The 21,713-nt window shown below is 58.8% G+C and overlaps 1 protein-coding gene across 2 annotated transcripts in view; it reads left to right on the forward strand.

Moving 5' to 3' along the window:
* Positions 1-21,713, forward strand: part of RASA3 (RAS p21 protein activator 3) — an 87,518-nt gene that overhangs the window by 50,678 nt on the left and 15,127 nt on the right. For both annotated transcript variants that reach the window (XM_046664659.1, XM_046664660.1), the window contains 14 exons: positions 3,635-3,711; positions 7,518-7,598; positions 7,933-8,005; positions 10,024-10,100; positions 12,208-12,312; positions 13,038-13,194; positions 13,505-13,653; positions 14,291-14,405; positions 15,642-15,716; positions 16,443-16,566; positions 18,134-18,240; positions 18,673-18,750; positions 20,541-20,618; positions 21,623-21,696. In XM_046664659.1, coding sequence (XP_046520615.1) covers positions 3,635-3,711; positions 7,518-7,598; positions 7,933-8,005; positions 10,024-10,100; positions 12,208-12,312; positions 13,038-13,194; positions 13,505-13,653; positions 14,291-14,405; positions 15,642-15,716; positions 16,443-16,566; positions 18,134-18,240; positions 18,673-18,750; positions 20,541-20,618; positions 21,623-21,696 — 1,370 coding nt within the window. The remainder of the gene's footprint in view (positions 1-3,634; positions 3,712-7,517; positions 7,599-7,932; positions 8,006-10,023; positions 10,101-12,207; positions 12,313-13,037; positions 13,195-13,504; positions 13,654-14,290; positions 14,406-15,641; positions 15,717-16,442; positions 16,567-18,133; positions 18,241-18,672; positions 18,751-20,540; positions 20,619-21,622; positions 21,697-21,713) is intronic.

The following is a 21,713-nucleotide window of genomic DNA, read 5'->3' on the forward strand; positions in this document are numbered from 1 at the left end:
AGATGAACGGGGGACGCCTGCCTTGGCCTCATCCACCTCGCCTGGGTGGTGGTCACCGTGTACGATTCAGCTTGACCGGTGGTCTGACCTGCTCCAGCCGGGGTTCTGGGGCGTGTGAGGCTGGGCTGCCCTCGCCGTGCCCTTGCTTGGCAGCTGGGGTTTGTGGCTGTGGAGGGGGCCTCTGTGGGGTCCATGCGAGCCGGGGGCAGTTTCTTGCGTGGCGTCATGGGGTTCCTGTGGGGTCAGACTCATCCACGTCGAAGGATCTGTGGAGGCCGCGCCCCAAAACCTACCCTTCCCTTCCCTGAGGCGGAGGGTGTGGCCCTCGTCTGCGGGGGTGGTGTTTGTGGTTGTTTGTACAGGAGGTGGCATGTCACCCACGAGAGGCGCCGCCCAAACCTCAGCGAAGCTGCGCGACGGCCGCTGCAAGCTCCAGTGTGCGGGGTCGCTGGGTTCCTTGGGGGACCCCCTCATCATGAGTGGGTTTGTGGTGTTTGCGTGTTGAGCTGCAGTTTCTGCCGCGTGGGAGGAAGTGCTCGCCCGGGAGGAAGCTCACCTGTCACAGGGTCTCCTGAACATGCTCGTCCCCTTCTGGGGAAAACAGGAAACTGGTGTCAGTGCTGGGGGGTCCGTCCACCCCAGACGCGCTGTTCGCTTCTCGGAGCTCGATGAGGATCGGTTGGTGATGTGGGAGTCTGAACTCCCCGGGCAAGTGGCGCGGTGCCCTTGAGGGTGTAGGGACATACACGTCACCAGAGCTGTCCTGGAGGACTTCTGCCTTGTCCCTTAGTCACGAGCCATTGTCCTGGGCTTGCTGGGAGGCAGGCTGCCACTGTCAGCTGCGGGTCCTACTCTCAGCCTAGATGACAGTGCCCGCCTCGTGGGCTAGCGCTGAAAACTGCGGCTGACCCAGAAGCTCTCACCTGGCACAGGACGGGTGCTGTCACCGTCGTTGCTATCACTTTGGGTCTGTTTTCTCTGCCCGAGGAGCCAGGTGGCACCAAGGCCCCTTCCTCGGTCACCAGCCTGAGGATTTGCTCATGGCAGCTGCAGGAGGGGCGGTCAGCCAGAGGTCTGGGCCGGACATGTGTGCAAGGAGAGGCTGCGCCTCCGAGCCACTTGTTTCTGTGCCTGTGGGACAAGGGGCACGTCGGTGGAAGCTCCGAGGGCTCCCTGGTGGAAGAGCCCGTCAGTCCCTGGGGAAGCTGCTCTCCGGGTGAGTGCGTCCCTCGGCATGTGCGTCCCTCAGCAAGTGCTCCCGGAGTCCGCGCTGCACCGCCAGTCAAGCCCTTTGCCGATGTCAGCTCTGTTCTCAGGACACGGGGTATCACCTGGGTCACAAGGATGTGATGTGGGCTGGCTGGTTCTGGTGTCCAGCAGGTCAGTGAGGAGAAGGCTGAAAGAGGAGCCCTTGGTCTTTCCCGCAGTGGTGGAGTGGCTCGTGGGCGCCCAGGCCTGGGTCAGGCTGCCCCAGAGGAGGCTGGCCCTACTGTCCACGTCATCAGGGGCCCAGGCTGCCCTGTCCACTCAGCTCCCCACGTCAGTGTCATGGCTTGGTGGCTGCTTCGGCTTCATCTTTTGATCACAAAACTGGCCCTGTGCTGTGACCTGGGTGGTCCCAGAGCCTATCCAGGGGAGAGGCTGGTTTGCTCTAAGAAGGTTCCATGGGAAACATGTGGCCATGTCATGGCCTGTGCACTCTCAGAGCCACATCTGCCCTGCAGAGGGGCCTGCAGGACGCATAGGCGGGATATGAGGGGACATGAGGACATGGGGGCTTGGGGTGAAGGAGGCACCCCCCACCTGTCTGATGCTGGGCCCTGGTTTCTGGTTTATTTGCTGAATAAGTGGATCTTGTGCCTCTGTAAAAGGTTGACAGTCACACACGGGGTCTGGCGCTGGGCCGGAGTACTCCCTGCACCTCGCTCACAAGTGCAAGGGGTTCTCCCTCACCTCAGGCCATCATGATGGGGTTGTCAGGTTGCACCCTCCCCTTCCTCGTCGTCAGTGCTGTGGGCATTTTGGTGAAATGCTTCTCAGATGGTCTAAAGTCCACCTCCGACCCTGCAGGCGCAAGGACAGTGGGCCGTGTGGGTTGCCCTATCAGGACTGCCTCTTCTCAGGCAGAAGGGCTCATTGTCAGGGAGCAGCGGCTCGGGGACACAGATCCGAAAGCCTCATGTCGTTTGCTGGATGGTTTCTCGTGGGTGAGTCCGGAACCGGGGTTATTGCCGGCGAAGGGCCAGGATGTTCTCCCTGCAGACACCCAGGGTCTGTCTGGGGACACGGATGCAGCTCGTCCAAGAATCTCACAAGGGCTAGTCACTGGAGCCGCAGATGGAGCCGTGTGGACAAGTGCGCTGGAAGGCCTGCGGGTGAGGGGGAGGAGAGTGGCCGGCGTGGGGATGGGCAGTGAACCTGGAGGGAGGACCATGCAGAAGTCTCTGAGCCACAACGGGAACCGGCTGCACAGGAGCATCCATGGGGCATCCAGAGGAGTGAGCTCAGGAGGCCACAGGGACCCGACTGAGTGGTCCTGCCCACACCCCCCGCCGGCTCTGTCCTGTCTGCCCATCCTGGGTCCTCTGTGATAAGGTGGCCTCAGCCCCCAGGTTGTAGAGCCCAGAGGTTCTAGTCAGAAAGGACCTTGGAGATGGTCAGTGCAGCCTCCTTTTCCTAATTAGAGATGACTTTATTTTTTAACGTATGCTTTTTCATGAGGAAGATGGGCCCTGAGCTAATGTCTATTTCCAATCTTCTACTTTTTTCCCTTCTTCTCCCCAAAGCGCCCCCAGGACATAGTTGTGTATTCTAGGGTGAGTGCCTCTGTTGATGCTATGTGGGATGCTGCCTCAGCATGGCCTGACGAGGGGTGCCATGTCCGTGCCCAAACAGGCAAAACCCTGGGCCTCCGAAGCAGAGTGCGTCAACTTAACCACTCGGCCATGGGGTGGGCCCCAATTAGAGATCACGTTAATTCATGTTCCAGTATATCCTCTCACGTGAACCCATGCATCGTGCTCACTGCTGGACTTTAGGGGCAGGTGTTTCTTCTCCTTTCTTCGCGTTTCTCCCTCTCCTTCATCACCCCTGACCCCTGATCACGGCCTGGTCGCGTCGTCCCAGCCATGTGACCCTCTGCACAGACACACACAGGTGGAAGTACAGCCTGGTCTGCGCTCCCCTGTCCTAGCAGTGCCCATGGGCACTGGCCTCCTGCCTGAGGAGTGACGCTGACCTTCCCTGGCCTCTGACTGGGCCTGGGTGCAGACGCAGACACACGAGATGCTAGGCAGCGTGGCCCAGACCGCAGGCTGGGCCATGTGAAGGAACATGACCTGGAGAACAGCCATCAGGGACGCCGTTTCCCCAGCTTCTCTTGAGCTTTCTCATCTCTTTCCTTTGAGACAGTGGCTGCTGTCAGCAGAGCAGGGAGTCCTGTGGCTGAAACCTTGAACTCTGGGTGCCATGCCCATCCTGGTCCCTGGGATCTGAGCGGGGGCGGGGGGGGCAGTGGTAGGGCGAGTCGAGGCACGGTGGACACCTCACAGGGTCAGGCATAAGCACATGTCTGTAAACGGAGACTCTGCTGTGTGTGGCCGTTCCCCGTGACCTCTGACCTTTGTGCTTTCAGGGCAAGGTCCACCTGGAGCTGCGGCTGAATGAGGTCATCACCGACACAGGCATCGTCTGCCACAAACTGGCCACACGGTAAGACCTGGATGGCCATCGCAGCCAGTCTGCCCCAGGGAGTGGGGTGGTGGTTTTCAAACAAACGAATCAGAATTCTTCCCCAACTCAGTGATTCCCCAAGAGGACGTTGTTCCAGAGGTTTTGGCATGGAGCCTGAAAACCCTCGAGATGCAGGCGCTCGTCTTGGGTGTGATGCGCTTGATTTCTGCAGATAGCCAGAGTCCTTCACGGTGACGTTTAGGCACACAGGTTGGCATCACGCCCTGGCGTCACCAACAGGGAGCCGTGAGGTGGCAGAACCAGGCCCTAACACAGGCCTCCAGTGCCAAATCCAGGAGGAACCCCGACAAGGGCGCGTACGTGATTGTGGATGTGTATGTGCACCTGCGTGCATGTGCACGTGTGAGTGTACATGAGCATGTGTGTGTGCGCATGTCTGGAGGTGGCCTCAACACCTGGTGGTGGGGCTCTTGGCCCTTAGGGTCACAGACCCCTTAAGTCCCCTGGAGGGAGCATAGACTGTCTAAGGTGCCCTGACACACACACTGTTCTGCACTCGTGTGGAAGGTCTCCAGGCCTCGGGGCACACACGTCCCGGTGGAGACCCTGCCCTTGTCTTTGCCAGCCGCACGTGCCTGTCTTGGGGGCCAGCAGGCAGCGGAGAAGGTGGACTCTGCTGCCCTGCAGGGCCTAGGGGTTGGAGAACCAGGGTCCCTGTGAGTGGAGGGCAGTGTGAGGGTCTACCTGCTCCATCGGGAAGGGCATGATGACATGTGGAGATCGGTCCTCTGGTTGGGGGGGGGGGGGCCCAGGAGGGGGGGGGGGCCTTCGCGCTGGTCCTGCCAAAAAGCCGGCTGGTCAAGGAGTGCATGCAGCCCTTGGTGCCCATGCCTTTGGGGCAGGGAGACCTTGCCTCAATTTGCTGCCTGTGGGCAGCATCACCCCGTGTCCATCCACTGCTGAGTCTGCATGTGGCCCATTAGGACCCCAGTCGTCAGGCTCTGGGTCTTAGTAGGGTACACGCTGGGCTGTGGTTTCCAGGAACACGAATATCTAAACTTGGGGCTGTGAGCAGGCAGCTCCTTCCAGTCTCCCACTGCTGGCACACGAAGTCCCAGAGGCTGTGACTCGGAACTCAGGCCGAGGGCTCGGGGTCTGATGTGAAACATGGCATGCTGGGCACATGGACCCTTTCTCAGTTTTGATTTTTTTTTTTGAGGAAGATTAGCCCTGAGCTAACACCCATGCCCATCTTCCTCTACTTTATCTGTGGGATGCTGCCACAGCATGGCTTGATGAGTGGCGCTACATCCACGCCCAGGATCTGAAACTGCAAACCCCAGGCCACCAAAGTGGAGTGCGCAAACTTAACCACTGCGCCACTGGACCAGCTCCTAGTTTTGCTTTTTTTAAGGAGCTGTGGTTTGGAGAAATGTGTGGATGGGATTGGGAAGGTTCCGTGCAGCCTCATGCTTCCTGGAGGAACAGAGCCTGGAGCTGCGATGGCCTCGGGCCACAGCTGCCTTGGACCCTTGCAGCCACCAGTTCCCTGCAGTGAGCCTGCTTAGGAGACCCCAGACTCCTTCATGTGGTTCTGCCAGGGAGGACTCTCCACACACTCGTGGAAATCCCTCTCTTCCACCCTGCAGTGTTTTCACACCTCATTTGCCTTCATGCTCTTATGTCCCTGCGTACTGACCAGGACGCTGCTTTGAGTTGGAGAAAAGAGGGTTTCTCAGCTCTGTCGTCAAGGGAGGCGAGTCTCCAATGTTCCCTGGGTGGCTGCGCCCCATTGCCCACACTTCGCTAAGATGCGAGTTGGAGGAATCACTGCCCATTGGATCCTCAGCGTGCCATCTGAGTGGCTGCTGTGAAACTGGTTTTCTCCAAGGATCCAAGATGCAGGCCACCTGCCGTCTGACTCTCCTCCTGCCTGACAGCCGGACATAGTAAAGACACGGTTGTGTTAGATTCCCGCCATCTGCAGTGGGGCATGACCTCGTGTCTCCTGCCCCCAGACCCTGTCTCCCCTCAGTCTAAGGGCTGCTTTTTCCCAGAGGCCCCAGTTCCCGCAGTTGACAGCCATCGCATGTCTCTATTGCTGTGTCTGGTCTCATAACTCCATTGTGTCACGTTAACCTGTCACCACCTGGCGGTTCGTTGCTGGGCTGGCCGAGCAGACCGAGCTCTTGCCTCATCCCTGGAAATGTGCCTAATCTGCGAAGGGTGTCTGTCACATGAGTTAGCAAGGGAGGTGGACAAGCAGGGACCACCCCAGGAACCCGGGGAAACACGGAACATTCCATAAAGTGGAGCAGAAGCAGGAAGAGTTGGAAATAGTGGACAGAGCTGCAGAGATGATGGACCATGAGGCCCAGCCTTGTCTGACAGCAATTCCAGAGGGAAATGGTGGAGAGGTGGGGAGAGGAGAGATTACAGAAGACTCCTGGGCAGGACAGGCCTGCGCCAGTGCTGAGGGCCCCAGCGCCCTGAAGGAGCAGGACCCATCAGCAGGAGGCATGGCCACGTGTTGGAGCTGCGGGCTGCCCAGGTTTCCTGACACACAGGAACGCGAGGACGTGGTCGTCCTCCAGGTTCCAGCGGTGGGGACAGTGGAGCCCAGGTGCTGCGTCTGCTTGCAGCCAAGCTGACTTCTGGGTCAGTGGGACAGTGGGAACTGGGTCCCCATCCCACACACAGCCAGGGAGCTAGGCGTTCTGGACAGAGCCAACTGGATGCTGTCAGCTGGCAGTTGACTTTCACCTTGGAGCAGGGAGCAGACACAGCAGCTGCGTGGCCGGTCTTCATCTTAGAGGCATGTGGGTGACACGGGGCAGGGAGGTATTCCGTGTGGAGCTGGAGCCTGAGAGTGGAGTTGGGGGTCCGAGGCCACTGTGGGCCTGTTCTGGAGGGGCGGGATCCTCACAACCTCCATGAGCCCATGTGAGCGTATGCAGTGAAGGCTCTCAGGGTCAGGGAGAGCAGGACTCCAGGGCTCCGTGGGGCTGGGCGTCATGAGAATCTCCCCAGCCCTTGAATGGCCCCTCAAGCCGGGATCGCTTAGCATACTGAGCCAGCTCCAAGGGCTGCACCGTCCCCACCTGGAGGCTTCTGGTACCTCCCGACAGCACTTCAACAAGAACAGCTGCAGTCAGCCCAAACCCAGGGCTGTTTACCGCCAAGCGGCACAAGGCCGCGCAGCCGGGAGGGCGACAACCTGCGCCAGCAGCACGCGGTTCACCACGTCCGGCCTCCGCTTATGCCAGCGCACGAGAAGCAGGAGAAGGTGCCCTGCACCCCAGAGAAGCCAGGTGGCAGGCAGGGACCCAGCAGTAGCCAGGATGCTGGTTAGGGACCAGGCTATCAGAGCTGCGTAACTGGCTGGGTTCGAGTCTAGAGGAGCCATGAGCCTAAGACGAGGCGTGTGGCGTGGGGGTCATGCACAAGCTGTGGCTATAAGCCCTCTTGGCGTTCAGGGCCTCAGTTTCTCCTCCTGTAATGTGGACTTAGCAGCGGTACCCACCTGGTGAGCCTGCTGGAGAGGAAATGTGTGTCGTGTGTGACTCTCCAGCAGCTCCTGGATGTGACGGCAGTGACATTGCTCGTGAGAGTCACCGGGGCCTGTCCCAGTGTCCTGACTGCCAGACAGGCCTTCACTGCGCAGATTAGATGGGAGCTTCTGGCTGTCGGCGACTGATGCCACACCGGAGCTTATGGCTCTGGGCCCCGAGCTGCTGGGCCAGCTGCCCTCTCAGACCCCAGAGCAGCCTTGAGAGCCCACCAGGGCCTCATGCCCTCCTGACCTTCCTCCACTCTCTCCTCAGCATCCTCGAGTGCCAGGGCCTCCCCATCGTGAACGGGCAGTGCGACCCCTATGCCACTGTGACCCTTGCGGGACCTTACAGGCAAGTAGCCCCCGCCCACGCCGCCCACAGCTCCGGCCTGGAGTGGCGGTGGGCTCCTCATTCAGGGGCATGTGCACTGCTGGGTGGATGTGCAGTTATGTAGACTTGCTCTGTCTCCTTGTTGCCCCAGAATTCCTTGGTTGGAAGAAAGCCTGTCTGTCCTTCACGTTGGGTGTTTGGGGCTCAGTCGAATTCCTGACTTGCGTCCCATTGGGGCTGGAGACAGACGTTTTTGAGACAATGAGGCAGCAGCACTGTGCACTGGCAGCTCGGTCTGGAGGCCGAGGGCTCAGCATCAGTGATTTAATCCTTGTCCTTCCTTCCTCGATTACAGGTCGGAAGCAAAGAAGACAAAGGTGAAGAAGAAGACCAACAACCCCCAGTTTGACGAGGTGTTCTATTTCGAGGTTGGTGTTTTGGGGCATGAGTCTCACGTTAAAACCCTGCATCCGAAACTTCGGCAAAAAGTCTGGCTTTCGGGGCTCAGCCACTCGCTTGCTCCGGGAAGTTCTTGGAGGGATTCCCCACTGCCTGCCGGGCTCAACTCCTGGAGCTTTCCTCTTCTCCCTGGAAAGAAAGGCCGGTTGTTGCTTTCAGAATGACCCAGTTTTGAGTGGAATACTGACAATTTAATATTTCCAAACTATCAGGACTTTGGGTTTTTATTGTTCGGCTCTGAGTTTTGAGTTTTGCCTGCTCCACCTGGTCCCCATGAGCCGTGGAGAGAGACTTGTCTCACCAGAAAGAGTGAGAGTTTTGAAGCAGAAGAGGAAGTGTGTTCAGATGCAGATCCCCTGCTGCCTCAGAGTGGCACGCAAGGCCCGAGAGCAGACAGTGACCACTGAGCTGTTCCGTTAGGACTGTCCCTTTCCATCTGCAAAGGTTTCTTGAACACTTCCCATCCCCAGGCCCAGAGGGACAAACGAGACCTCCACGCCTGTCCTCGGAACTCACCCCTGAGGAGGAGGGGCTGCGTAGGCAGGTTGCTCTTGTCCCTGCTAAGTCAGTGGCTTTGAAGAGCAGGAGCAAGTGCAGCTGCTAGTCCTGCCAGAATGTGGCGACACCGAGTAGTCTGGGATGGGGCACATCCGTGTCCGGAGCATCGAGGCTACAGGGAACTAGGAGGTGGGTGAGGTTGGAGTGAAAGTGGGGGGTTTTGGAAGGTGAAGTTAGAGAGAGGGGCTAGAACTGAGGGGCTCATGTATAGAGAACTGGACTGTTTCCAGCTGGTGTCTGAAGCTGGAGGCAGCCAGTGGCCCACCTTCTTGGGCTGCCGTGCAAGTGTTGGAGGCAGGGTCCCAAGGGTGCCGCTGAAGGCTGTTCTCTGTTCCAGAGGATTTTGCTGCTTTACCGCCAGGCGAGGAACGTGGTTTTTCAGAGACTGAGATAAGGCAGGATGCTGATGTGGTCGCCCCGCTCTCGCGAGTTGTGCGTGTCTCTAAAGGCAGGGATGGGTCTGGGTCAGAATGTAGAAAATGGTGCATTACAGGTGGCAGCAGCCCCCAGGTCTAGGCTGCAAGAACGGCTCTGGTCAGCACTTCCCAAACTGTGGGCACAGCACAGGGAGGGCAGGCATGCACCGTGCCTCCTCACACGGCCATGCCCAGCTTTGTGCATCTGTGCCCACACAGAGCGGGCATGCGTGCTACTCCGTGTGCTTCTGTCTCTCTGTAAGAACATGGTCTCAAGTCACCAGAACAGTTTAACAGCCCCAGAAACGATTGACATGGCAGTTGAGACTGCTGCTGAGGACCTGGGGAGGCCCAGACCTGCTCATGGCCTCGCACGGAGGACTCAGGAGTTCTTTTCCATGGGAATTCCTGTCCTGTGCCTCCGGGGGCTCAGCCCTGTTGCCAGCAAGGCCCTCTTGTCAGGTCCTCGCCTCCTTTCAGCCCGACTCAGCCCGAGGCCAGGCCCCTGGCAGGGGAGCGCATGGCCCTCGAGGCTGCACCAGGCCAGCGGCCACCCACAGGAGTTTCCACAGGGAGTCGCCCACAGAGCATTTTCCCAGGATGACAGCCGAACTCACCTGAAAACCCCCAATGTCTAAGTGGAATTATTTAAATTCTGTGCGAGCCACCTACAGTTGCTCAACAGATGTGTTAGTGACAGGCGGGAACAAGACGGAGAAGGAAGCAGGCCTGGCCCTGTGGCCATCAGCTGCAGGCCCGTGAGCGGTAGCCCTTAGTAGAGGCAAGGGGCCTCCTTGGAGGAGGTGGCATTTTAGAGACACCTGCAGGCTTCCCAACAGGGCCTGAGTGGGGCAGGAGCAGTGGTGGTGGGCGGGCCGCAGGTTGTAGACCGACCCCTGTGTGTCCGTGCTGAGTCGGGCACATGGCTGCCTTCCCTGGCCCAGGGGCCGGTCGGCACGATGGTGTGCAGTGGCAGTGGTGTGGTCTAAGGTGCTGTCCTGTCTGCCTTGCAGGTGACCAGGCCCTCCAGCTACAGCCGCAAGTCCCACTTCGACTTTGAGGAGGAGGACGTGGACAAACTGGAAATCCGGTGAGCGGGGACGGGGTTCCAGGTTCCTGCTAGGCTGCCCCCTGAGCTCACCCCTGTGTGCTCAGTTTTGTTTCTAAGAACTGGAGAACGGACAGAAAGGAATTTCCACTTTCTTGGGAACTTGAACGTCAGAATGTCGGAAGCTGTGGCTGGAGCCAGAGCCGTATACCTCCCAAGGTCTGGGCCGGGGCTGGGAGGTCATCCCCCACCCACAGCCGGCTTGCTTTCATGGGCCACGTGGCCGTGTCTTCTGAGAGGCCAGGGGCACGAGCTCTAGCCACCCTGGTCCCAGCGCTCAGGACCCCTGCAGGGTACTCAGTCTTGCTGCTTGGGGCCCCTGTGGGGTCCTTGGTCCAGCTGCTCGGTGCCCCTGCCTCAGGGCACCTGTGGGGTCCTCGGCGCACGGTCCGTGCTCGTTGCCCCTGGAGGTTGTGGGCACACGTTTACTGGCGCCAATTTCAGGACTGCTTGGGACATCTTCCCTCCTGCAGCCGAGCAGTGACCAGGCCGTGGGGGGCTCTGGGCTGGAGGGCTGGCCACCCGCTGCGGGTGTGGGGCCCTCGGGCTCTGCCCCCTCCCCCTTGAGGCCTGAGGGACGGTGGCCTCACACAGATCTTGTTGAGTTTTCAGTTAGTTTAAATCTTCCCTTTCAAAGTACTGAAGCAGAGGCAGAGTAGCCCCAGGTTGAGGCCTGAGGAGGTCCCTGCGGAGGCCCCCCAGTGTTGCGGGAGGCCTGGCCATGTGCACACGGCCCCTTCTGTTCAGAGAAGTGCTGATGGAAGACTGGGCTCTGAATGCGCAAGTGAAGTTCAAGTTGCTTTTTTTAAGCAAAGATATTTTTAAATGCTTCTCTTATTAAAAAGAAGGAAAAACTGGGGCCAACCTGGCAGGGTAGCAGTTAAGTTCGTGCACTCTACTTGGGCCGCCCAAGGTTCGCGGGTTCAGATCCCAGGTGTGGACTGGGCTGCTCATCAAGCTACACTGTGGCAGCATCCCACATACAAAGGAGAGGAAGGTGGGCACAGATGTCAGCTCAGGGCCAATCTTGCTCAGCAAAAAAAAAGAAGGAAAGGCTGCCAGCCTCATTTGCCATGTTGCTGAGGTGTGGATTGGCAGATTACAGGCTCTGCTTCCTTTGTTCTAAAGTGCCGTGTGTGGGACACTGTTCCTCTTCATGTCCCTGATGCCTGTGTCCTTTAGAACATCATTTACCTTCTGCGATGTTCCCTGCTCCCGCCAGAACTTGCAGAGGTAACAGAAGGGCTGGTGCAGTCTTCTAGAATCTTCCTCTGACCACAGGTGTGGTGATGATTAGTCTTGGACTTTCAGCTCATGGAGTAACCTCTGGCTAATTGTCACTGGAATCTACATGACGTTCACTTGTTAGCACCAGGGCACGCCGTCCGTCCATCCCTCCATCTGTCGCTCACGTATGGTCACCATGGCCCCAAATCAGAGGGAACAATGAGAATACCCCCCAAGGAGAAGGGTCAGCGAGTGACCAGGCTCCCCAGCCAGGTGAACACTACTGTGGCTGTAGCGTCGGCCCGGCCCCATCTCCCCTCCCCAGTGTGGGTGTCGCCGCCTCAAGGGGTCGTGGTTTGTGCTGGTGGGTCCCAGGGCCACAAGTGAGTGCAGGTGGAGAAGGGGGTCAGGCACCCCCAGTTCTCCTCTCCCAGTGATGGAGGCAGGAGCCCCCAGCTGTTGACCCCGGCAGCCTGGCCAGTCCCCTGTGCCCCTGTCATCTGTGACTACCCCTCCACTGCGCTGAGCTGCAGACGAGGTCGCCCTGCAGGGCTCCTGCTGCTGAGACGTCCCCTCAAGGGGCCAAGGGTCCTGCTGCACTTGGGCCTCCCCAGGCAGAGGGGAGGAGATGGACACTGCCGGCTGCCGTACCCAAGTCAGCGTCTCCCTCCCCTGCAGCGCACAGTCATCCTGCTTCGACTGCGCTTTGTGACTGCATGCAGTCTGTGTCGAACTTCATGGAGATGTACGTGGTGGGACTGAGGGCTTCCACTCAGGACCCTCTTGGGGAAGGAGCAGCACTGGGGACAGTCTGCCCCAGGTCATCCCTTAAGGAGACCTGTGTACCATTGTTGCTTCTCAGGGTGGACCTCTGGAACGCCAGTAACTTGAAATTTGGAGACGAGTTTCTGGGAGAGCTGAGGGTCCCACTGCAGGTGCTGCGCCAGTCCAGCTCCCACAAGGCCTGGTAAGGAGCCCGTGGGGGCTGGCGCGCACTGGCGGACAGGGGCAGAGGTGAAAGTCGGGAAAATCAAAGCTGCCTCTCAGCCGCCCACCACTCCTGTCTGGCGTGTCCGAGTCGGGGAGAGTCCTCGGGAAGCGGCGCCAGGAGAGATCAGTGAGGGGGTCACAGCAAGAACCTGAGAATGGAGAGCAGCTTTGAGCCTGACCACGGAGGGCAAGCGACCGGCACCCTTCGGGAGCCACCAACCAGCCTCTGCCCATGGCTGGCATTCCCACTCTCTGCCCTTCTAAGTGTTGTGGTCAAGGAGGATGTACAGGGGCATGGGCGTCAGGCACAGCCCAGTGAATCCACATCGAAGTTGGGCCTCAGCATGCCTCCCACCTCGCTCCTGTGGCCACACAGGGTCGGACCGAAGGGAAGAGTGACCAAAGACTGCTAAAGCGACTGTGTGTCCTGCACAGACGCTGCAGGGGCTGTGTCAGGGGATGTCCCCTTGATGGACGGACCCTGTGGGTGCTTCTCAGGGAACATCCCCAGATGCACGAACCCTGTGGGGGCTTCTCGGAGGACATCCCTGCATGCATGGACCCTGCAGGGGGAAGCCCTACAGAACTATCCCGGGCCCTCCTGCCTGAGACCCCGGCAGCTGGAGCAGAATGCTGGGCTCGTCCTGGCGGGAACTGGCCCTGGGGCTGCCTCCCTCATGCTGCGTCCGTGCGTCCCCGCAGGTACTTTCTCCAGCCCCGAGACAATGGCAGTAAGAACCTAAAGCCAGGGGACCTGGGGTCCCTGCGGCTGAACGTGGTTTACACGGAGGACCACGTCTTCTCCTCTGACTCATACAGCCCCCTGCGGGACCTGCTGCTCAAGTCAGCGGACGTGGAGGTACTGCGCCAGGCTCCCCCTCCCAGGGCCGTGCGCCTGCGGTCCCTTGGAGCAAGACCTACCCCAGCCCTGCCCCACATCCTCCTGCCCGGACCTCACCTGCCTGGCCCCTGCCTGCCCAGCACCCCTTGTCTGGCCCCCACCTGCCCCATACCCGCTGTGGCCCAGCACCTGGGCTGCCTCCTCTGTGCTGGTTCTTCCCCCACAGCCTGGCCCCCGGGCCTGGGTCATGCCCAGGATGGTGCGCCTCTCCCTCTGCTGGGGACCGTGGGCAGGTCTGGGTGCCCTCGATCACTGTTGTCATCCGTAGCCTGTCTCAGCGTCTGCGGCGCATGTCCTGGGCGAGGTCTGCAGAGAGAAGCAGGAGGCGGCCATCCCACTGGTGCGGCTCTTCCTGCACTATGGCCGCGTGGTGCCCTTCATCAGCGCTATTGCCAGCGCAGAGGTGCAGCGGACACAGTGAGTGCCCCCGGGGCAGGGCAGGGATGGAGGAAGGCCCCAAGCGCAGTTGTGGGCCGCCACCGGAATCCACGCAGGTTCAGGTTCTCTTTTAGAGACACATCAGCTGTTTTTTAAAATTGCCCTTTCTCTCCTGGAAATCCGAGGGATGTGTGTAGGAAGGGGTGAACAGTTGCCTTTGGGACGGGCTCAGTGCCTGTGGTCTGTGCTGCATCAGCCTTTCACCCATGTCAGGGGACCTGTGCCTGCTCTGGGAGATGGGTCTGCTGGGCACCTGGCTCCCCAGTGTTCTGGGTTCAGAAAGGTCTGACTGGCACCCTGGTGAGGTCACGAGGCACAGCCTGTGTCAGTCCCACACCGGCCCAGGATGGGTCCTTAGTAGCTTGGGAGTGGGCAGCTCCTGTCCCTCTGGAGCAGCGTCCGTGTGTTGCTGCACTTGGCACAGAGGGTTTGGGACACAGCCAGGGAGGGGCTCAGGACCCCAGCTGTGGAGCTGGGTCTCGTGTTATCCTGCTCCACCTGACAGCAGAGTCATTGGCGGGCATGGTGCCGTGGCCAATGACGGCACGCAAAACGGGCCTGCTCCGTGGACACCTTGCCATCCCGAGGGAACAAGTCACCCGACACTGTCTTCCAGGGACCCCAACACCATCTTCCGAGGAAATTCCTTGACATCCAAGTGCATCGACGAGACGATGAAGCTGGCAGGGATGCAGTACCTGCATGTCACCCTGAAGCCCACCATAGAGGAGGTGAGTGGGCATCCCCCGCGAGGGCCCCAAGGGGAGGCGAGCAGGGGTCCCGCCTCAAGGGCCCCAGTGGAGGACATGAACGGGTGTCCCTGAAGCCCCCAGCACTGCTAGGCAGGGCGATGATCCCCAGGAGGACGGGTGGGTGCGCAACCAGCCCATCCAAGCAAAGAGTTGTTCTTTAGTCCTTTAGTCTCAGCTCCTTTCCCAGCCTCCCTACGGGACCTTCCTGTGATTCTGGAATGTTTCTCATTTTCTTGAATAAAAAAAATAATTATCCAGCCATGCTGTGCTGGTGTCTCACACATAAGACATAGAGGAAGATGGGCACAGGTGTTACCTCAGGGCCAATCTTCCTCAAAAAAGAAAAAGTTAAAACCCTGCAGGGGCCAGCCCCGTGGCCGAGTGGTTAAGTTCACGTGCTCTGCTTCGATGGCCCACGGTTTTGCTGGTTCGGATCCTGGGCAAAGGCATGGCACCGCTTGTCAGGCCACTCTGAGGTGGTGTCCCACAAGCCACAACTAGAAAGACCCACAACTAAAATGTACAACTATGGACTGGGGGATTTGGGGAGCAAAAGCAGGAAAAAAAAGAAGATGGGCAACAATTGTTAGCTCAGGTTCCAATCTTTGAAAAAAAACAAAAAACACTCCATTCTGCTAAAGACAGAAGGACATGCAGGAGCAAAGCTGCTTCTCCTGAGGACAGGTCCCTCCCACAGCACTGAGTGGCCGAGCTCGTGGGCTCGAGTTGTTCCTGAGCCCCTGCGGTGTGGACGGCCCTCCTGTTGTCTCTTCTCAGTTGTCAGATGCTTTTGAGGAGCCACATGCTTCCTGTTGAAATGACTCAGCGTCCCCTACCTGACCCCTGGGTGGGATGCCTGGGCAGGCGGAATGTCCCCCAGAACAGTGTCATAAAAATGGGCTCTGTGCAATGTGAGAAGACTCGAAATAGCGTCCTGGTGCCATCTGTGAGCAAATCCTGGCAGCATCTTGAGGTCAAAACCTCATTTCACTCTGCGGAGCCCAATCCCGCATGAGTGGACATGGGTGGTCTTCCAGAAGACCCATCACTTGAGGTATCTGCTCGCTCCCCGAGGGCTGCTTCCAGTGGCTTGGTGGGGGCTGGAGGCAGCCATCTTCTGAACATGGCTCCCGAGTCTGCCTCTAGCCTGCCACCGCTGCCCCATGCCCCTTTGCCCCGGCCGCCACCCTCAGTGCTGTGTGGACACTCTTCCAGATCTGCCAGAGCCACAAGCCCTGCGAGATCGACCCCGTGAAGCTGAAAGACGGTGAAAGCCTCGAAAGCAACATGGTACGGAGCTCTCTTCCCCCCAGTGCCTTCCGGGGCTGGAGCCACCTGGAGGCCCTGGGTCAGTCTGAATCACGTGGGTGGGGGTGCCCCTGGAGCCTGAGGTGGGAAGGTCGACTGTTCAGCTGCTGTTGAGTGGCCAGTGCCACTGTCCTTTACCCCTGCTCGCTTGCGTCTCTTGTGGCTTGTGGTTCAGCTCCTTCCCATCTCCCGGGGAGGTGGCCTCGGCACCCACCCACCTTCCCAGCCGTCCTCCCTCCTCTCAGCAGACACAGGCTGGGCGGATGCCTCGGGCTGCTCCCTGAGCGAGTCCTGCTCTGAACAACAGGATGCCCAGCTCAGATGGTCGCCCCGGCATCCGCTTCTTCTATGTGATCTCTTCGTGCAGATCATCTTGGTCTCCTTTAGAAAAAGGAGTCAGGCTTGCCTTCAGAGTCGCATCCCCATGACCTCGTGCTGGGTGGATGACACCGGGCGGGGAGGGGCACGGCTCCCCGCTCCCTGTACTCTGGTTCCTTGGCCCCTGAGTCATCATTGCTGTCAGGACCTGGTTTAAGGGAGGGGCTTTTCTGTTGCGTTGGGAAGTATCTCCTTTGCTGCTAGGATGTTCTGAGTGAGACCCAGACCCCCCGACTTGCTCCCTGGGGGTCCTGGTGCTCCATGTGGCCTGCATGGTGGCCTCAGGGAGAGTGTGCGTAGGCGCTGGGGTCTGACCGTGCCCTGTTGCAGGAGACGCTGCGGCAGTACGTGGACCGTGTCTTCAACGTCATCACCAAGTCGGGAGTGAGCTGCCCAACTGTCATGTGCGACATCTTTTTTTCTCTCCGCGAGGCGGCTGCCAAGCGCTTCCAAGGTCAGTTCCATGTGGACACACTCCCTCGCAGGAAATGACCACAGCCCCGCCGGGTGGGTGCCTGCCCCCACCAGATGTCTCAGAACCAAGAAGGGGTGTTTCAGAGTCCATGTGAAGACGGTCGTAACATGGCCACTGGGCCAGGGCTGGGCATCCACATGGCTCCATCCCTCCCCGGTGTCCTGCTGCCGTCTGTGCATGGCTCCTGTCTGTTCTTGTCCGGGTGACCAGGCCCCAGCCCTGCATGGGACAGGAAGGCCAACTGCCCGAGTCTCATCGTGCTGGCTTGCTAGGGACAGAGCGTTGGCCTGTCTGCTTTTGGGCCTCTACAGTCAGAGGAACCTCCTGCCTGGTTCTCCCACAGGTTCCTGCTGCAGCCGGTCACATTGCCGCTCGGCGCCCTGTGTCAGAGAGGACGAGTTCTCTGGGGACTGGGACAGGAGGGTCCCAGGGAGGGTTGCTCTCTTCTTAATTATGCTGATTCCTCGAGAAGCCACCAGGGGCTACCCACACAGGCCTCCCGGGGGGCAAAGCAAGGCGTCCCACCCTGATGGGAAGTGTCAGGTTACCTGGGGCCCCAGATGCAGGGTGCGTGCTGGCGCAGGCCAGGTCTCAAAGGCCCAGGAGGACAGTGCGGGCCGCCTCCCCACCCATCCCGCAGGCCCTGTGCCCGACCCCACCCCTCTTTCCCTGGGAACCATAGATCAGCCAGGTGTGTCCTGCTGCCCCAGGAATCTTGGCCTCCAGGCCCCAGAGCAGTGCCATGGCCCAGACAGGCCCTCGCAAGCTGGACCCACTCCTGCCCCCGGCCCCACCCTCCTGCTCTCAGAACCTGGCTCCTTCCCCACTGAAGAGCATCTAGTGTCCTGGGGAGCAGGTACCAAGCATACCCGAGCCGCAGACCCTCTGGAGTGGGAGCGAGTAAATAGATAGAAACAAAGCCTGTCCTCCCACCCTGGATGTGAGTAAACCGCCCAGAGAGGAGTCCTCTCCCCATAACACCACGGGGCCTGGCAAGTGAGGCCGTGTCTCTGACAGCCCAGATGCCAAGTGGTGCTGGAATTTCAGTAAGGGGGGACGGCGGGGGTGTAGAGAGACAGACAGAGCCAGAGAGGGAGAGAGAGACACAAAGAGGGAGAGACTGAGACTGAGAGAGAGAGAGAGATGGAGAGACTGGCATGGAGAGAGAGAGCGACTGAAATAGAGACAGAGAGAGAGAGAGAGACAGAGACTGAGCTAGAGACAGACAGACGGAGAAACTGAAAGAGGGAGAAACAGAGACTGAGAGATAGGGAGAGACTGAGATGGAGAGAGAGAGAGAGAGACAGAGACTGAGACAGAGATAGAGACAGTGATAGGGAGAGACAGAAATAGAGAAACGGAGACAGTGGGAGAGAGAGACAGAGCAGATGGTGGAGTAGGGAGACAGCTGCAGGCCTGCACCTCTGCCTCCAGGAGGCCCTTTGGAGGAGCAGGGCTCTGGGTTACAGCCCTCGCCCCCCCTCAGAGCTCAGTGCTATCGTGGCAGAAAGCCCCCTTGACTCAGCTCTCTGTGTCCTGGCCACAGATGACCTGGACGTGAGGTACACGGCTGTGAGCAGCTTCATTTTCCTGAGGTTCTTCGCTCCTGCCATCCTGTCCCCCAACCTCTTCCAGCTCACACCTCACCACACGGTAAGTGAGCATCAGGCCAGATCAGCCAGTCCTCCTGAACTAGCCAGTCCTCCTAAACCAGCCAGTCCTCTTAACCAGCTAGTTCTCCTGAACCAGCCAGTCCACCTAAACCAGCCAGTCCTCTGAACCAGCCGGTCCTCCTGAACTAGCCAGTCTTCTTAACCAGCCAGTCCTCCTGAAGCAGCCAGTACTGAGGGGTCTGGGGTCTGAGTCAGGGTCTGGGGTCTGGATCTCCCAGACCTCGCGGGCTGGGTGGGTCTGGATGAACTTTCTGGAAGGCAGTGTTTGCATGTTTGTTGTTGACTTGAGACGGTGGCTGTGCTGCGGCAGCCCCAGGTGACATGTTCACATTGTTGACCGGGTGATCTGGGCTCAATCACAGCATTTCTGTAAAACTGAAACGAAGCCCACGTCCCCTCCCTGTCTCTACAGGACCCACAGACGTCCAGGACGCTGACTCTCATCTCCAAGACCATTCAGACTCTGGGCAGCTTATCCAAGTCAAAGTCCGTAAGTCCTGTATTTTAGTTGTCTTTTTAATACGAGGAAAAAGCTTGTGTTTAACTCAGTTGTGAGGATAAAGGACAGTAAAACCAGCATGGCATCCCGACCAGCCAGCCTAAGAGAACGTTCTGGCACCTTCTGAGCCTCTTTGCCCAGCTGAGCTGTGAAGCTCCCATTTGAGAGGAGGGTCAAGGCAGCATGTGGCGCATCCCTGTCACCTGTAGGGTGGCGTCCACTTCTGTGTGCAGTTCGCAGACTGAGTTCCCAGCACTTGGCTGCCGTAGATTGCCAGTGAGCTGGGCGGCGGCCTCAGGATATCTGTGCTGGGGACTGAAGGCTCGTCCACACACAGCCCACCATATGCCCCTTCCTGCCTGGGCTCCGTGCTCATTTTGCCCCTTTTGGTGAGAGATCTGTGTCTGTCTGGCCTTCATTGCCACCCGCTTCAGAGAGGACATTGGTCTGCTCCAGGCCACGGCCCAAGAACGAGCCTCTTGATGCGGTTTTGAGGGTGTTGGGTGCTGGTGCTTCTGGACAGTGATGTGGAGACCAAGGCGGGCTCCTGGGGTGGAGCTCACCTCTGACTGCTGCCGGCAGCCAGCTCAAGTGGACGAGGCCTCCCCTCTGTCTGGAGGGGGTTGAGCAGCAACCGAAGCCTTGCCCACCTGCCCTCCTCATTCTGATCTTTGTGGGGCCATGAGTGAACCAGGGTCCCATCACTGCAGACAGGCAGCCCCCTTCTGGGCAAACGCCTGGCTTTCTCTGAGTCAGAGCAAAGCAGAAGGCCCATAGGGCTCGGATCATCTTCTCTACCAGTCAGTCCCGTTTCTGTTGGCTCAAAGCTCTGATGAACTGCCACCTGCTGGGTCTGAGGTCTGCACACACCCACCTCCCTCTTATACCATTCAGAGACAGTAAAGTGACCTGGACGTGAGAACTGTGCCGGTGGGGGGTCCTCGGGACACTGCTGCGAAGGCCGTCCCTGCGTTCCTGGGCTTGTCCGACTGCCGCCAGCCCCTGGCTCACCGAAGAGCCTCCGTCCCAGTGACTATGTTCTAGACCCAGGAGCTGGTGTCAGTGACCATGTGAGGAGGGTGCTGAGTCGTTCGTAGCAGAGAACGCACCGAGGACCCCCATGTAGTTAGCTTTTTTTTTTTAAAGGTTTTATTTTTCCTTTATCTCCCCAAAGCCTGCTGGTACATAGTTGTGTATTTTTAGTTGTGGGTCCTTCTAGTTGTGGCATACGGGATGCTGCCTCAGTGTGGTTTGATGAGCAGTGCCATGTCCGCGCCCAGGATCTGAACTGGCGAAACCCTGGGCCACTGAGGCTGAGCGCGTGAACTCAACCACTCGGCCACGGGGCAGGCCCCTGTAGTTAGCTTTTAAAAACACAGCCTTGGGGCTGGCCCGGTGGCGTAGTTTCGTGGGTTCGGATCCCGTGTGCAGACCTACACACAGCTTATCAGTCATGCTGTGGTGGCGTCCCACGTATGAAACAGGAAGACTGGCACAGGTGTTAGCTCAGGGCCAATCTTCTTCAAGTGAAAAAGTGAATTAAATAAATAAAACCACAGTCCGAGTGGAATTCATCGCATCTGCAGGTTTTGGCAAGCTTCTGTGACTTGAGGCTGCTGCCCCTGGGTGTCTCTGGGGACCCTCACCCCCAACGCCCAGCACCTCCCTTTTTCAGTAACCACAGCCGAGGCTCTTTGTGTTTGGTGCCTCTGGAGTTTTCAGATTTGGGCCAGGAGCTGAGAGACTGGCAGGCTTTCATTAGGCAACCTGTTTTGTTTTAGGCCAGTTTTAAGGAATCCTACATGGCTACATTTTATGAATTCTTCAACGAGCAGAAGTATGCTGATGCAGTGAAGAACGTGAGTATTGACGTCAGTTCTCACGGACTTGCGGCCCCGCGTCACATGCTGCTCCAGAGGGACACTGAGTCGAAATTCACATAACGTGCAGTTGACCATGGACCATTTTGAGCAGCTCAGAGCTCTGGTCAATTCCAGTGTCATGCGATGCCCCCCACCACAGTTCCAGCTGGAAACGCAGAAGCCCACCTTCATGGAATCTTGTCCTTCACTTTTCACGTCCAAGCCCGTCCTCTCTAAGTGACTGCACGTTAGACCTCCATAGACTGTCACCCCCATTTGTTGTGTGAATTCCCATGTCCTGTCCCCCTTTGCTGTCTGCTCCTGGTCCCCTTGTCCTGGATGCCTCAGAGCCATGGAGCCCTGGGACCTCAGACCCATTAAGGCATGGTGCTTGGGGAGACACTCCTCTGCATCCCAAAGCTTCACTCTTCTCTTTTGTTGAGAAGCCATTGTACGCATCTGTCTCTCAGAAATCACAAAAACCTGAGATCCAGAAGGAAGGGAAGGGAGAGGGGCTGGGCAGCCATCCGCCGATGGGAGGAATCCACATGGGTGGTAGGATGTGGGACTGGGGGCCCCACCCTGGTGAGACCACAGTGGAAGGCTCGTGGGAGATGGGACGGCTGGTCAGACAGCTGGGGGAGCCCGCATTGCATCAGATCCACAGACATCTTCCCAGGTCTCCTGTTAAAATCCAGGTAAACCTCCTGGTGGTGTCGAAGCCCGGCAGCCTCTTGGGGAGGTGCCAGCTGGCGTGCAGGGGGACCGTCTAGAGGGGCCATGGGAGGTCTAGTGGGGGCCGAAGCTCCCCAGCCACGGTGGAGACAAGCTCAGGACCCCACGGTTCTCACAGGGACCCAGCATGCTGACCGCTACTCCCCAGATCTGCCCTCCTCTGGGGTCAAGAGGAGACACAGCATTGCAGCATCGTTTCCATGTCAGAGCAAATGCATCGAGCGTGCCGGTTCACGTTTTAACCATCTGCTGCTTTCCCACTTTAGTTCTTGGATTTGATCTCGTCCTCCGGAAGAAGAGACCCCAAGAGCATAGAGCAGCCCCTCCTGCTCAAGGAGGGGTAAGGCCTGGGCCCAA

The sequence above is a fragment of the Equus quagga genome, chromosome 6 (genome assembly GCF_021613505.1).
Source record: "Equus quagga isolate Etosha38 chromosome 6, UCLA_HA_Equagga_1.0, whole genome shotgun sequence".
NCBI lineage: Eukaryota > Metazoa > Chordata > Mammalia > Perissodactyla > Equidae > Equus > Equus quagga.